The sequence below is a fragment of the Hyperolius riggenbachi genome, chromosome 8 (genome assembly GCF_040937935.1).
Source record: "Hyperolius riggenbachi isolate aHypRig1 chromosome 8, aHypRig1.pri, whole genome shotgun sequence".
Taxonomy (NCBI): Eukaryota; Metazoa; Chordata; class Amphibia; order Anura; family Hyperoliidae; genus Hyperolius; species Hyperolius riggenbachi.
In genome coordinates, this window is record NC_090653.1 from 25628253 (window position 1) to 25641453 (window position 13201).

Sequence of the window (13201 nt, forward strand, 5' to 3'; positions counted from 1 at the left end):
GGAAGTGGGAGGAATGTAGAGGCTATTCCGGATAAAGAAATGCCAGTTGCTGAGCTGTTATGTTGATGTTTTGGCATCAGTCATGTCTGAGTTCCTCAGGGAATAGGAATGAGCTAAAAATTTGACTTTTAGGCCTCCTTCGCATTGAGTGCCTTCAGAAACGTATTTAAAGGATTACGTTAGTGAAGAGAATATGGAGGCTTCCATATTTATTTCCTTTTAAGCAATACCAGGTGCCTGGCTGATCTATGTGACTGCAATAGTGTCTGAATAACACCAGAAACAAGAATGCAGCTAATCTTGTCAGATCTAACAATAATGTCAGAAACATCTGATCTGCTGCATGCTTGTTCAGGGGCTGTGGCTAAAAGTATTAGAGGCAGAGGAGTCGGGCAACTAGTATTTCTTAAAAGGAAGTAAATATGGCAGCCTTTATATTCCTTTCACTAAAGTTGTCCTTTAAAGAGACACTGAAGTGAAAAAAATGATGATATACTGAATTGGTTGTGTGGTACGGATAATTACTAGAAGATTAGTAACAAAGAAAATATTCTCATATTTTTATTTTCCGGTATATATTGTTTTTTATAACATTGCATCATTCTCTAATATGTGCAGTTTACACACTACTCAGCATTCTAAATGATTTTACAGAGCAGGCCAGTGAACTATCAACTGTCTTCTGCAGAAAAAAAGAAGATACAGTGACTGACAGTTGAGATAACAAGCTTCAGAAGACAGAGCTCTCTGCGACTTTGAAAGTCGTGGAGCTCAATGGCTCTTTTGCATAGATAACAAATGGAGTTTCTTAACTCTTCCTGAACTGGAAACAATATTAGGCTTATGCCTCTGCTCCTAATGTTTTATTTCTTAGCTGTACTACGCATACAAGTCATTATATCATAATTTTTTTCCTGCTTCAGTGTCTCTTTAAGTACATGATAAAAACCGCATGCGTTGGTGCACGTTTCATAACTCGCTGCAGTGCATTGCGGAGTGCTATTTTTAAGCAGACCCATGCCTTTTACATACGCTTAAACACGCTTGAACGCATTTTTGTTCAGCATGCATTTTGCTTATTTGATGTAGCAGTTGCCAATAAAGATTTGTTTTCATCTGAATTTTTTTTTAATTAGGCGTAAAAAACGAGGGCATTGCTATGCGCTAAAAAAGCGCACCCATTCACTTGCATTGCTGTGCGCTTCACAGTGCAACGCACAGAAATGTATACAACACTAAGTTTCTCAGACAGTAATGTAGCGCATAGAACGTGGCACATTACAATCAGTTGAAAAAGCTGTACCTAGCAAAGTGCACATCGCTTGCGCTCTGAAAACCAAGAATACAACCACAAAACGCATGCAATTATTTTTTTTTGTGATTTTGGGAAAGGTGAGCCGAATGATGGCTCATCTTGCCGGCACTGAAATTACCGGTGGCATTACAGTGTACCTGAGACAGGGCCCCTTTAAAAATGTATACATACCGGGGGCTTCCTCCAGCCCTCTCCGGCCTGATTGCTCCCTCTCGTCGTCCTCAGTTGCCTTCTCCTTCACCCGCAACTGGCCCCGAAAAATCAGCGCATCAGCAGTCTGGCCAGGCATGCTCCCCGTCTCCTTCCCGCTGCTTTGAGTGTTTTGCGCCTGCTCCAGGCAACGTGAATGCACGTCCACAGGCCTGGGGCTGCGCATGTGCAGTTGGCCCCATTCCTGTGGACTTTCTGGGGCCAATTGCGGAGACAAGACAAGAAGCGTTTATACCATGCTTTTCTCCTGGCGGACTCAAAGCACCAGAGCTGCAGCCACTAGGGCGCGCTCTATAGGCAGTGGAAGTGTTAGAGTCTTGCGCCAGGTTTCCTTACTATATAGATGCTGACTTCAAGACCTGAGAACTCTGGTCAAAGGCAGAGCCCTTCACCAGTACAGGAGGGGCTCAGGGCCCTTAGAAAAATGTTGCTGTGGGGTTGCTTCTGAGATTTCCAGCTATGCCTTCCTCTTGCCTTGCAGCATCGGGGGCCCTGGTTCAAATCTTGACCAGAACACTGCCTGCATGGATCTGGAGGATTCTTCAGAGGGGGGCAGGAAGGGGTACCTTCGTACACTGAGGAGCGAGCAGCCTGAGGTAAGGGCCAGGAGGAGGGCACGTCTTGGGGTGATTATTTAATAATAGGGGAGCAGAGGTGAAACTCTGAGGTAACTTTGGAGGGAAGGGAGGGAGAATCAGTAATTATCTGTATCAAGGTTTTAAAGGACTTAAGTGAGAGGGATATGGAGGCTGCCATATTTATTTCAATTTAAACAATACCCATTGCCTGGCTGTCCTGCTGATCCTCTGCCTCTAATACTTTTAGCCATGGCCCCTGAACAAGCATGCAGCAGATCAGGTGTTTCTGACATTATTGTCAGATCCGACAAGATTAGCTGCATGCTTGCTACTGGTGTGATTCAGACAATACTGCAGCCAAATAGACCAGCAGGAGTGCCAGGCAACTGGTATTGTTTAACAGGAAATAAATATGGCAGCCTCCATATCCCTCTCACTACAGTTGATAACCTGTAAAAAAAAAGTATCAGCGGATACTGCACGTGTTCCAATGATCAGAGAATCAGTCTTGTGTTTAATGACCTCATATTAGCTGCTGCTCCTCCTGTGTACACAACCCCACCCTGTATACACACCACAGGCTCTCTTCACATGAGATGGGGAGGAGGGAGGGGGGTGTTTGTTCAGTATTACCTTTCTCAGCCACATACGTTGTGTACACAATGCCCATGCAAATTGCATGCAAACTGCAGCGTCTCTCAGTAGATATCACCACTATATACCATCACTGGGAAGGATGTGTATGTGCGGTATATATAAACACAGTACACACACACTTACGCAGAAAGTTCAGACCCTTGTCAGAAAATGAAATGCTTTAGGACAGGTTCACACTTGCATAAGCAGACATTGCTCAATTATTTTTGCATATTTGATATTTTCTTTGGTTTTTTTTTGGCAGAGTAAGCAGCTCGGGGTGACCCAAACCACTAGGCAGAGGCAGAGGCGAGACAGCCTCAGGGCGCAGTGTAGGAGGGGTTCTGGGGGCTGGGCCAAGGCAGAGGCGAGAGAGGCTCCAGCCTCAGGGCGCAGTGTAGGAGGGGTTCTGGGGGCTGGGCCAAGGCAGAGGCGAGAGAGGCTCCAGCCTCAGGGCGCAGTGTAGGAGGGGTTCTGGGGGCCGGGCCAAGGCAGAGGTGAGAGAGGCTCCAGCCTCAGGGCGCAGTGTAGGAGGGGGCGCAGGGCCGAGGAAGAGGAGAGGCTCCAGCCTCAGGGTGCAGTGTAGGAGGGGGTGCACAACTCACTCACCTGTCATTCCCCTATTGGGCTCTATTCTCAAAGAGCCAAAAGTACCGCAAAATTTTAGCGCTAAATTCCCGCCAGCGGTAAACTCCGCATTTTTTCAGCATTCACTAACATTTTCCGCATGTTTTCCGCATGCGGGAAAAAAGATGCGGAAACAGGCATTATTCATGCGGGAATCATGCGGTAAAAAGGTCGCATGAAAAAGTGTTTAAAAAAAAAAAGTTAAAGTCCACCAAGCACAGCCCTTAAGCCTCCACACTTCATTAAAGTCAATGGGATGCGGAATATATCACCTACTACTTGTAGGTGATAAAAATTCGGTAATTAACGAAGAAATGATGCGCCTGAACATCTTTGAGAATTGATCTTTTATTGCGGAAAATACCGACTTTTGTGGAAATTTTACCGCATGAATCCCGCACTTTTATCACACTTTTTCCGCATGCGGAAAAAACATGCGGAACATTTTGAGAATCCCAACTTGCCGGTATTTTGGGTGCAAACTTCCCGCATGTACTTTACCGCATGCGGGAAGTCTTTGAGAATAGAGCCCATTGTGTTTGAAACAGAGAGAAATAGGAAAAGGGAATACATGGCAGTGACTGCAAGCCAGATAACTAGAGATTAGGGTCTTGGGGGCCCTGTGGCACCTCTTAGTCTAATAGCAATCGCTGTGTGACGGCTGGGTTGGGAGGGATGGGGGGCACACTTTGGTGTCTCAGCCTTTAGTGCTGGAGGACCTTGTCCCTGCTCTGTAGGGGACTAAAAGAGACCGAAAAGCCCTCCTACTAAAAAGCAATGCTTGGTGTGATTTGCCTTCTTACAACAGAAGGTATTTGTGATAATTCAGCTTTAAGTGAACAGCTATAGTTACCCACAATGCACCACTGCTGAATATGCCAATTATCTCTTTACTCCACTGAAGCCAATGTTGCATCCAGAGCCGCTGGTGTATAACAAACCTATAGCTTTAAATTGGTGGGGTTAATGTGGCTGTGTAAAATGTAAAGCTATAGCCTGGCTATATACACCAGCGGTTCTGGATGCTAGCCTGGCTTCAGGGGCATGAAGAGATAATTTGCTTATTCAGCAGTGGTGCATTGTGGGTAACCACAGATATTCATTTAAAGGATACCCGAACTGACATGGGACATAATGAGATAGACATGGTATGTACAGTGCCTAGCACACAAATAACTAGGCTGTGTTCCTTTTTTTCTTTCTCTGCCTGAAAGAGTTAAATATCAGGTATGTAAGTGGCTGACTCAGTTCTGACTCAGACAGGAAGTGACTACAGTGTGACCCTCACTGTTAAGAATTTCCCCTTTTTATCTCTTTTTTTTGCTCTCAGAAGCCATTTTCTGCTAGGAAAGTGTTTTATTGTTGGAATTTCTTATCAGTGAGGGTCACACTGTAGTCACTTCCTGTCTGAGTCAGGACTGAGTCAGCCACTTACATACTTGATATTTAACTCTTTCAGGCAGAGAAATAAAAAAAGTTACACAGCTAGTTATTTGTGTGCTAGGCGCTGTACATACACATGTCTAGCTCATCATGACACATGTCACCTCGGGTATACTTTAAAGGACAACTGTAGTGAGAGGGATATGGAGGCTTTATTTCCTAAAACAATACCAGTTGCCTGGCAGCCCTGCTGAACTATCTGGCTGCTGTAGTGTCTGAATCACACCGGAAACAAGCATGCAGCTAATCTGGTCAGAGCTGTCAATAATGTCAGAAACACCTGATCTGCAGGACTGCCCGGTAACTGGTACTGCTTAAAAGGAAGTAAATATGGCAGCCTCTGTATACCACCCACTACAGTTGTCCTTTAAAGAGACTCTGTAATAAAAAAATAAACCTCTCTGGGGGATACTTACCTCAGGAGGGGGAAGCTTACGGGTCCCAATGAGGCTTCACCATCCTCAATAGCCTGGGGGATCCCGCGCTGGCTCCCCACAAACCTCCTCGACAAGTGGGGATATTTACCTTACGCGATTCAGCGCAGGCGCAGTAGCGGCTCTTTGTCCGGGTAAGGCAGAAATAGCCGAACCCGATCAGAGCCACTCTACTGCGGAGCCGGGTCTGCGCATTAGAGCGGATCGATCGAGCTCAGCTATACACATCTTAGCCCGCACAAGGGGCCGCTAATGCGTCTGCGTAGGATCGCGGTAGGTAGATATTTATCTCGCCGCAGTTCGGGGTGCCCCGGCATACGAACGGAGGGATGGAGGAGGGCGGGGGAAGCTCGTTAGGATCCAGTGGCTTCCCCCTCCCGAGGTAAGCTCGGGGTTCACATTGCGTTCCGCTCACGTTAGCGTTCGCGTTGGGTTTTTTTTTTTTTTAACTGATTTTTTTTATTCCCGGCGCTTGGGTGGGGGTTGCGTTTTTGTGAAAATCGCTTTTCTAAGCGCTTTTCCAGAGCGTTTTTTAATTCACTCTCTGACACAAGTCAGGAAGTGAATTCTTTGACCCGGAAAATAAATTATACAATGTATTTATTCTTAAAAAGGTGAATCCAATCACTGCACAAAGCGGTTTTGTGAGTGTTTATCCTATACCTTCCAGTGAGGCAAAAGTCCCCAAACCTTGGCACTCCAGCTGTGATAAAACTTCAAATCCCATCATGCCTCTGCCTCCCCGAGTTATGCTTAGAGCTGTCAGAGTATTGCAATGCCTCATGGGACTTGTAGTTCCACCACAGCTGGTGTGCCAAGGTTAGCCATCACTGTTCTATAAGAGTGAGGACAATGCTCTTGTGTCAACAGACCATTCCGGATACAGTGGAGAAGGACGTGTGTACTGGTCTATGATCACATAGCACAGCATGCCCTCCATTCTCCATGTCCAATGGTTTGCTGCCATAGGTGGTGGTGCTTCAGGACTGGTTCATGGTGGCCATACTTGTTATATGACCCCTGAAAGATGTCCCCCCCCCCCCCCCCCAGGCCATGAGGGTCACCATAAGAGGAGGGGGGAGGGGCGTGAATATTGGGTGAGGGAGGGGCCATCAAATGTTTGTTGTAGGGCTGCATAATTTGTAGTTATACCCCCCCCCCCCACCTAGCTCATCATTACCCCCTGTGGCACTCACTGACAATCCTCCATCAACACAATGACCATCACCCCTATGCAATACATTAGCCGCCACCCATCACCCCTGTGCTATACATTGGCTGCCACCCATCACCCCTGTGCTACACACTGGCCCCTCCCATCACCCCTGTGCCACTCATTGATCACTCCCTGGGCCACACACTGGCCCCTCCCATCGCCCCCTGTGCCCTACCACTCTCACTCACCCATCTCTCCTGCCACCACCGGCCACCAGCAGTCTGCTTCTCATATCCGAGGCACCCTGCTTCATGTAGACGAGACGTTCAGGGGACAGGGGGCGCCGCACACTGTGGGGGAAAATGGCAGAATGTTATCAGACAGTCCGACTTCCAGGGCCGGATTTACCATAAGGCACTGTAAGCACATGCCTACAGGCGCCTGATAATGGAAAGGCGGCCCACTCCCCTTCCCTAATGCCTCCCTCCCTCCTTCCCTATGCAGAGTCCTGATCAGATATTAAATAAGGGATTACTCAACCTGTTCTCGGCATTCAACTGATAAGATCTCCCTTCAGTCAGGGGCATCTCTAGCTACTTAAAGAGAAACTGCGACCAAGAGTTGAACTTTATCCCAATCAGTAGCTGATACCCCCTTTTACATGAGAAATCTATTACTTTTCACAAACAGACCATCAGGGGGCGCTGTATGACTGATAATGTGATGAAGCCCCTCCCACAAGAAACTCTGAGGACTGTGGTACTCCTGGCAGTTTTCTGTCTGTGAACCTTGTTGCATTGTGGGAAATAGCTGTTTGCAGCTGTTTCCAACTGCCAGAAAAGCATGCAGCAGCTACATCACCTGCCAACAGTAAAAATGTCACCATGTAATAAATGTCAGAATGTAAATCAGGGATTTAAAAGATTTTACAATGGGCAAACACTGACTAAATCATTTATAGATAATTATTGTAAAAATGAAGCATTTTTTTATTACATTATTTTCACTGGAGTTCCTCTTTAATACTGAGGGTACGTCTGGCTACCTAATACTAAGGGGCACCTCTAGCTACCTATAATGGGCAAGGGAAGTAAGGGAAAAGTGACAGCTGACCAACCAGCACACTTACGGTGCGGCTCAGTGGGGGTTTACAGATTCCTAGAGGCCAAAGCCTAAGGTGCCAGGACAACTGTGCCTATAGGCTCCTCTGAGGTAAGTCTGGGCCTGCCGACTTTCTTTCTACAGTGACAACACTACTGCACCATGTGACCCGAAAGATGATTCACACAGTTGTCTCAGCTATGTTTACATTTATTCTGATCTGACTCCCATCCAGAGGGTGCATTACTGGAATAAAGCACTGTGCTGCTATACAAGGGGGCTGGGCAGTACAATGATGTAGAGATTAGCACAATATCTGCATGGAGTGTATATATCCTCCCTGAATTAGTTGAGTTAATTGTTCCCCCCAAAACACTGGCCTACAATTATGGTAGGAGATTAGACATATGACTATGGTAGAATTAGAGTGTAAGCTCCTCCGAGGACAGTCACTGACATGACTATGTACTCTGTAAAGTGCTGTAGGAGATGTCAGTGCTATATAAATACATAATAATAACATGGTAGGATATATGACTATGACTATGGTAGGATTAGATTGTGAGCTCCTCTGAGGACAGTCAGTGACAGGACTATGTACTCTGTATAGTGCTGCAGAAGATGTCAGTGCTATATAAATACATAATAATAAGATGGGAGGACATTAGACTATGACTATGGAAGGAATAGATTGTGAGCCACTCTGAGGACAGTCAGTGACATGACTATGTACTCTGTGAAGTGCTGCAGGAGATGTCAGTGCTATATAAATACATAATAATAATATGGTAGGCCATTACACTATGACTATGGTAGGATTAGGTTGTGAGCTCCTCTGAGGACAGTCAGTGACATGACTATGTAATCTGTAAAGTGCTGCAGAAGATGTCACTGCTATATAAATACATAACAGTGGCGTAGCTGAGAAGCCTTGGGCCCCAGTGCACGTTTTGCATTCGGGGCCCCCAAGCATGCTATAGATAACAATTGATAGAACACCCCAAAACCAATCAAGGGCAACCACAGTGTCAGAGGTGCAAGAGGGGATGGGGAAAAGTATGTTAATGATTACTACTATTCAAATCAACTATAGAAGTGAATATTATCAGCACAGGACTAATAAAGAGCTAATACTGTGTATGAAGGGTGGGCCCCTCTAGCCCCAGGGCCCCGATGCGGTCACTACCTCTGCACTCCCTATTGCTATGCCACTGATACATAATAATAATATGGTAGGACATTAGACTATGACTATGGTAGGATTGAATTGTGAGCTCCTCTGAGGACAGTCAGTGACATGACTATGTACTCTTTAAAGTGCTGCAGAAGATGTCAGTGCTATATAAATACATAATACCAGTAATAATATGGTAGGACATTACACTATGACTATGGTAGGATTAGAGTGTGAGCTCCTCTGAGGACAGTCAGCGACATGACTTTGTACTCTGTAAAGTGCTGCAGAAGATGTCAGTGCTATATAAATACACTAGCTGATTGCCCGGCGTTGCCCGGGTATGTATTTGGCTGGTGTTGGCTCCGCCTTCTTTTTCTAACCCTAACACACAATTACTCACTGACCAAGTTTGTGAGCTTTGCGGTCTTTGGTATCAATAATCTGCTTTGAAATGAAACAAATCTGATTGGCTGTATGTGGCTCCACCCCTTTTCTGAATTTGAACCCCAGTCACACAATAACCAACTGTACCAGGTTTGAGGCGTGTGCCATTAACAGTTCAAGAATGGTAGCAATTAAATATTCCCCTTGAAAAGCAACAGGTGAAGTTTGATTCACTTTTGTAGGCTCCACCCACTTTTCTGAATATTAATCCCAGTAACCAACTGTGCAAAGTTTAAAAACCCTGCCATTAACAGTGTAAGGTGGCTGCAGTTTACATTTTCCCAGTGAAATGTGTATTTGTCTCCACCCACTGATGACCCGGTGTTGCCCGGGTATGTATTTGACTGGTGTTGGCTCCGGCCACTTTCTAACCCTAACGCACAAACACTCAATGACCAAGTTTGTGAGCTTTGGGGTCCTTGTCATCAATAATTTGCATATTCCCATAGAAATGAAACAAATCAGATAGGCTGTTTGTGGCTCCGCCCCTCTCCAGCATTCAAACCCCAGTCACCCAATGACCAACTGTAGCAGGTTTGAGGCATCTGCTATTAACAGTGTAAAAATGGCAGCAATTTAAATATTCCACTTGAAAATCAACAGGTGAATTTTGATTGGCTATTATAGGCTCCACCCACTTCCCTGAATATTAATCTCAGTCACCCAGTGACCATCTGGGCAAAGTTTGAGAACCCTGCCATTAACAGTGTAAAAATGGCTGCAGTTTATATTTTCCCAGTGAAATTTGGTTTTTGGTTCCGCCCACTATTTGTAACCTAGACACACAGTCACTCAATGACCAATTTTGTGAGCTTTGGGGTCCTTGGCATCGATAATTTGTACTTTCCCATGAAATGAAACAAATCTGATTCACTGTTTGTGGCTCTGTCCCCTTTTCTGAATTTGAACCTCAGTGACCCAATGACCAACTGTACCAGGTTTTAGGCTTGTGCCATTAACAGTGCAAGAATTGCAGCAATTTTAATATTCTCCTTGAAAAGTGACATGTGATTTTTGATTGGCATTTTTAGGCTCCACCCACTTTTCTGAATATTAATCCCAGTCACCCAGTAACCAGCTATGCTAAGTTTGAGAACCCTGCCATTAACAGTGAAGAAGGGCTGCAGTTTACAATTTCCCAGAAAAATCTGTTTTTAACTCCACCCACTTTTTATAACCTTGACACAGTCACTACTCAATGACCAAGTTTGTGAGCTTTTGGGTTCCTGGCATCAAAATTGCGCTAATGGAAGCAGTTTATCCAGCAAAGAAATCTGGTTCTTTTTGGCTCCGCCCCTTTACTGAATTTGAACCCCAAACACTTAACAACCGACTGTAGCAGGTTTGAGGCCTCTGCTATTAACAGTGTGAGAATGGCTGCAGTTTCAATTTTCCCCTTGAAAATCAATAGGTGAATTTTGATTGGCTCTTGTAGGCTCCACCTACTTTTCCGAATATTAATCCTAGTCACCCAGTGACCAACTATGTGAAGTTTGAGGACCCGGCCATTAACAGTGTAAGAAAAGCTGAAGTTTACATTTCCCCATGTAAAAAGTTAGTTGTTTTTGGCTCCGCCCACTATTTCTAATCTTGACATACAGTCACTTAGTGACCAAGTTTATGAGCTTTGGGGTCTTAGGCATCAATAAGTTGCATTTTACCTTTGAAATTAAACAAATCTGATTGGCTGTTTTTGGCCCGCTCCCTTCAGAATTTAAATCCCAGTCTCCCAGTGACTGACTGTAGCAAATGTTAGGCCTCTGCTATTAAGAGTGTATGAATGGCAGCAATGTAAATATTCCCCTTGAAAATCAAAAGGTGAATTTTGATTGGCTGCTGTAGGCTCCACCCACTTTTCTGAACATTAGTCCCAGCCACCCAGTGGCCAACTGTGTCACGTTTGAGAACCCTGCCAATAACAGAATGGCTGAAATCAATCTAACAAATCTGATTGGCTGTTTGTGGCTCCACCCCTTTAGTGCATTTGGACCCCAGTCACCCAATGACTGACTGTATCAGGTTTGAGGCCTCTGCCACTAACAGTGTAAGAATGGTAGCAATGTGAATATTCCCCTTGAAAATCAATAGGTACATTTTGATTGGCTGTTGTAGGCTCCACCCACATTTCTGAATGTTCATCCCAGTCACCCAGTGGCCAATTGTGTAAAGTATGAGAACCCTGCAATGTAAAAAATGAAGTTGTTGGCACCGCCCACTTTTTCTAACCTTGACATACAGTCACTCAATTATCAAGTTTATCAGCTTTGGGTTCCTTGGTATCAATACTTTGTATATTCCCATTGAAAAATAAACAAATCTGGCTGTTTGTGGCTCTGCCCCCTTCCTGAATTTGGGCCCCAGTCACCCAGTGACCAACTGTACCAGGTTTGAGGCATCTGCTTTTACCAGTATAAGAGAATGGTAGCAGATGAAATATTCCCTTTGAAAATCAAATGGGGAATTTTTATTGGCTGTTGTAGGCTCCACCCACCTTCCAAAATCTTAATCTGTCACCCAATGACCAACTGTGCAAAGTTTGAGAACCCTGCCATTAATGGTGTAAGAATGGCTGCAGTTTATATTTTCCCAGTAAAAGTTGTTTTGGCTCCGCCCACTTTTTGTAACCTCAACACACAGTCACTCAATGACCAAGTTTGTGAGCTGTCAGGTTCCTGGCATCAAAAATGTGTGAATGGAAGCAGTTTATCCACCAAGGAAATCTGATTGGCTGTATGTGGCCCCGCCCCTTTAGTGAATTTGGACCCCAGTCACCCAATGACCGGCTGTAGCAAGTTTGAAGCCTCTGCAATTAAAAGTGTAAGAATAGCAGCAGTTTAAATATTCCCCTTGAAAATCAATAGGTGAATTTTGATTGGCTGTTGTAGGCTCCACCCATTTTCTTGAATCTTAATCGCAATAACCCAGTGACCAAGTGTGGCAAGTTTGAGAACTCTGTGATTAACAGTGTAAGAATGGCTGCAGTTTACATTTTCCCCTTTAAAATGAACGGCTGAAATTTGATTGGCTGTTTTATGATCCACCCACTTTTCCTGGATTTGTAACCTCGGTCACCAAGTGACCAACTGTGCCATGTGTGGGGACTCTGGCTTGATTACTGTGAGAATGGCAGCCTTTTACATTTTTTCTATTGACTTGAATGGGTGGAATCTGATTTGCTGTTTGTAGCTCCGCCCAGGTGTGCAGGGGGGCCGCGAGACCCCCAGAACATATCATCCCAGGTAGTAAGGGATCTGTGTACCAAGTTTCGTTCAAATCGGTCAAGCCGTTTTCGCGTGATCGCGGCACATACACACACACACACACACACATACACACACACATCCGATTTTATATATATAGATAATACCAGTAATAATATGGTAGGACATTACACTATGACTATGGTAGGATTAGAGTGTGAGCTCCTCTGAGGACAGTCAGTGACATTACTATGTACTCTGTACGGTGCTGCAGAAGATGTCAGTGCTATATAAATACATAATAATAATATGGTAGGACATATGACTATAACTATGGTAGGGATTAGAGTGTGAGCTCCTCTGAGGACAGTCAGTGACATGACTATGTACTCTGTAAAGTGCTGCAGAAGATGTCAGTGCTATGTAAATACATAATGATAAAAATATGATAGGAACGTTTCCCCAGGTGCTGTGAAGTTGGGAAGTGGAGGGGAGGTGAAGCTGTGGGGTTTACATCTTTAAAGCATCATTTTGGGGCCGGTTTCATTATTTTGTTTTTTATCTCACTGAAGCCAGTCTCTGATTGGCTGTACCTTTTGTAAAGAAATGTGATTAGATGATTTTTTAGTGGTACCTTTTAGAGAAGATGGGGGTCCCTCCTTTCTTGGGGGAGGAGGGTGAGGTGGACATGCCACTCCTCCGGCGGGGAGCAGAACCATTCTGGGATGCACGTGCCGGCGGCTTCACTATATGTGGCCCTGAAAACACACATGATGCAGAGATGTTATCGATTTTACAGATTCCCCAATTTCCCCCACATTATTCTGTGCTTTATCCTAACAGCATCTGTTACTCCTCATCCAACACTACAAGTCTCAGC

General features: G+C 44.9%; 3 protein-coding genes across 23 annotated transcripts in view; 1 reads left to right on the forward strand and 2 right to left on the reverse strand.

Moving 5' to 3' along the window:
* The window catches only part of GIPR (gastric inhibitory polypeptide receptor), a 309157-nt gene that overhangs the window by 180852 nt on the left and 115104 nt on the right, over nt 1–13201 (forward strand). The window lies entirely within an intron of this gene.
* GPR4 (G protein-coupled receptor 4) overlaps nt 1–13201 on the reverse strand; it is a 228422-nt gene that overhangs the window by 110166 nt on the left and 105055 nt on the right. The gene's annotated exons all lie outside the window — the stretch shown is intronic.
* The window catches only part of EML2 (EMAP like 2), a 56220-nt gene that overhangs the window by 38849 nt on the left and 4170 nt on the right, over nt 1–13201 (reverse strand). For 2 of the 3 annotated variants that reach the window (XM_068250101.1, XM_068250099.1), the window contains exons 3-4: nt 12956–13079; nt 6648–6749 (exon numbers count right to left, since the gene is read on the reverse strand). In XM_068250101.1, coding sequence (XP_068106202.1) covers nt 6648–6749; nt 12956–13079 — 226 coding nt within the window. The remainder of the gene's footprint in view (nt 1–6647; nt 6750–12955; nt 13080–13201) is intronic. The other variant, XM_068250102.1, reaches the window with a different exon arrangement.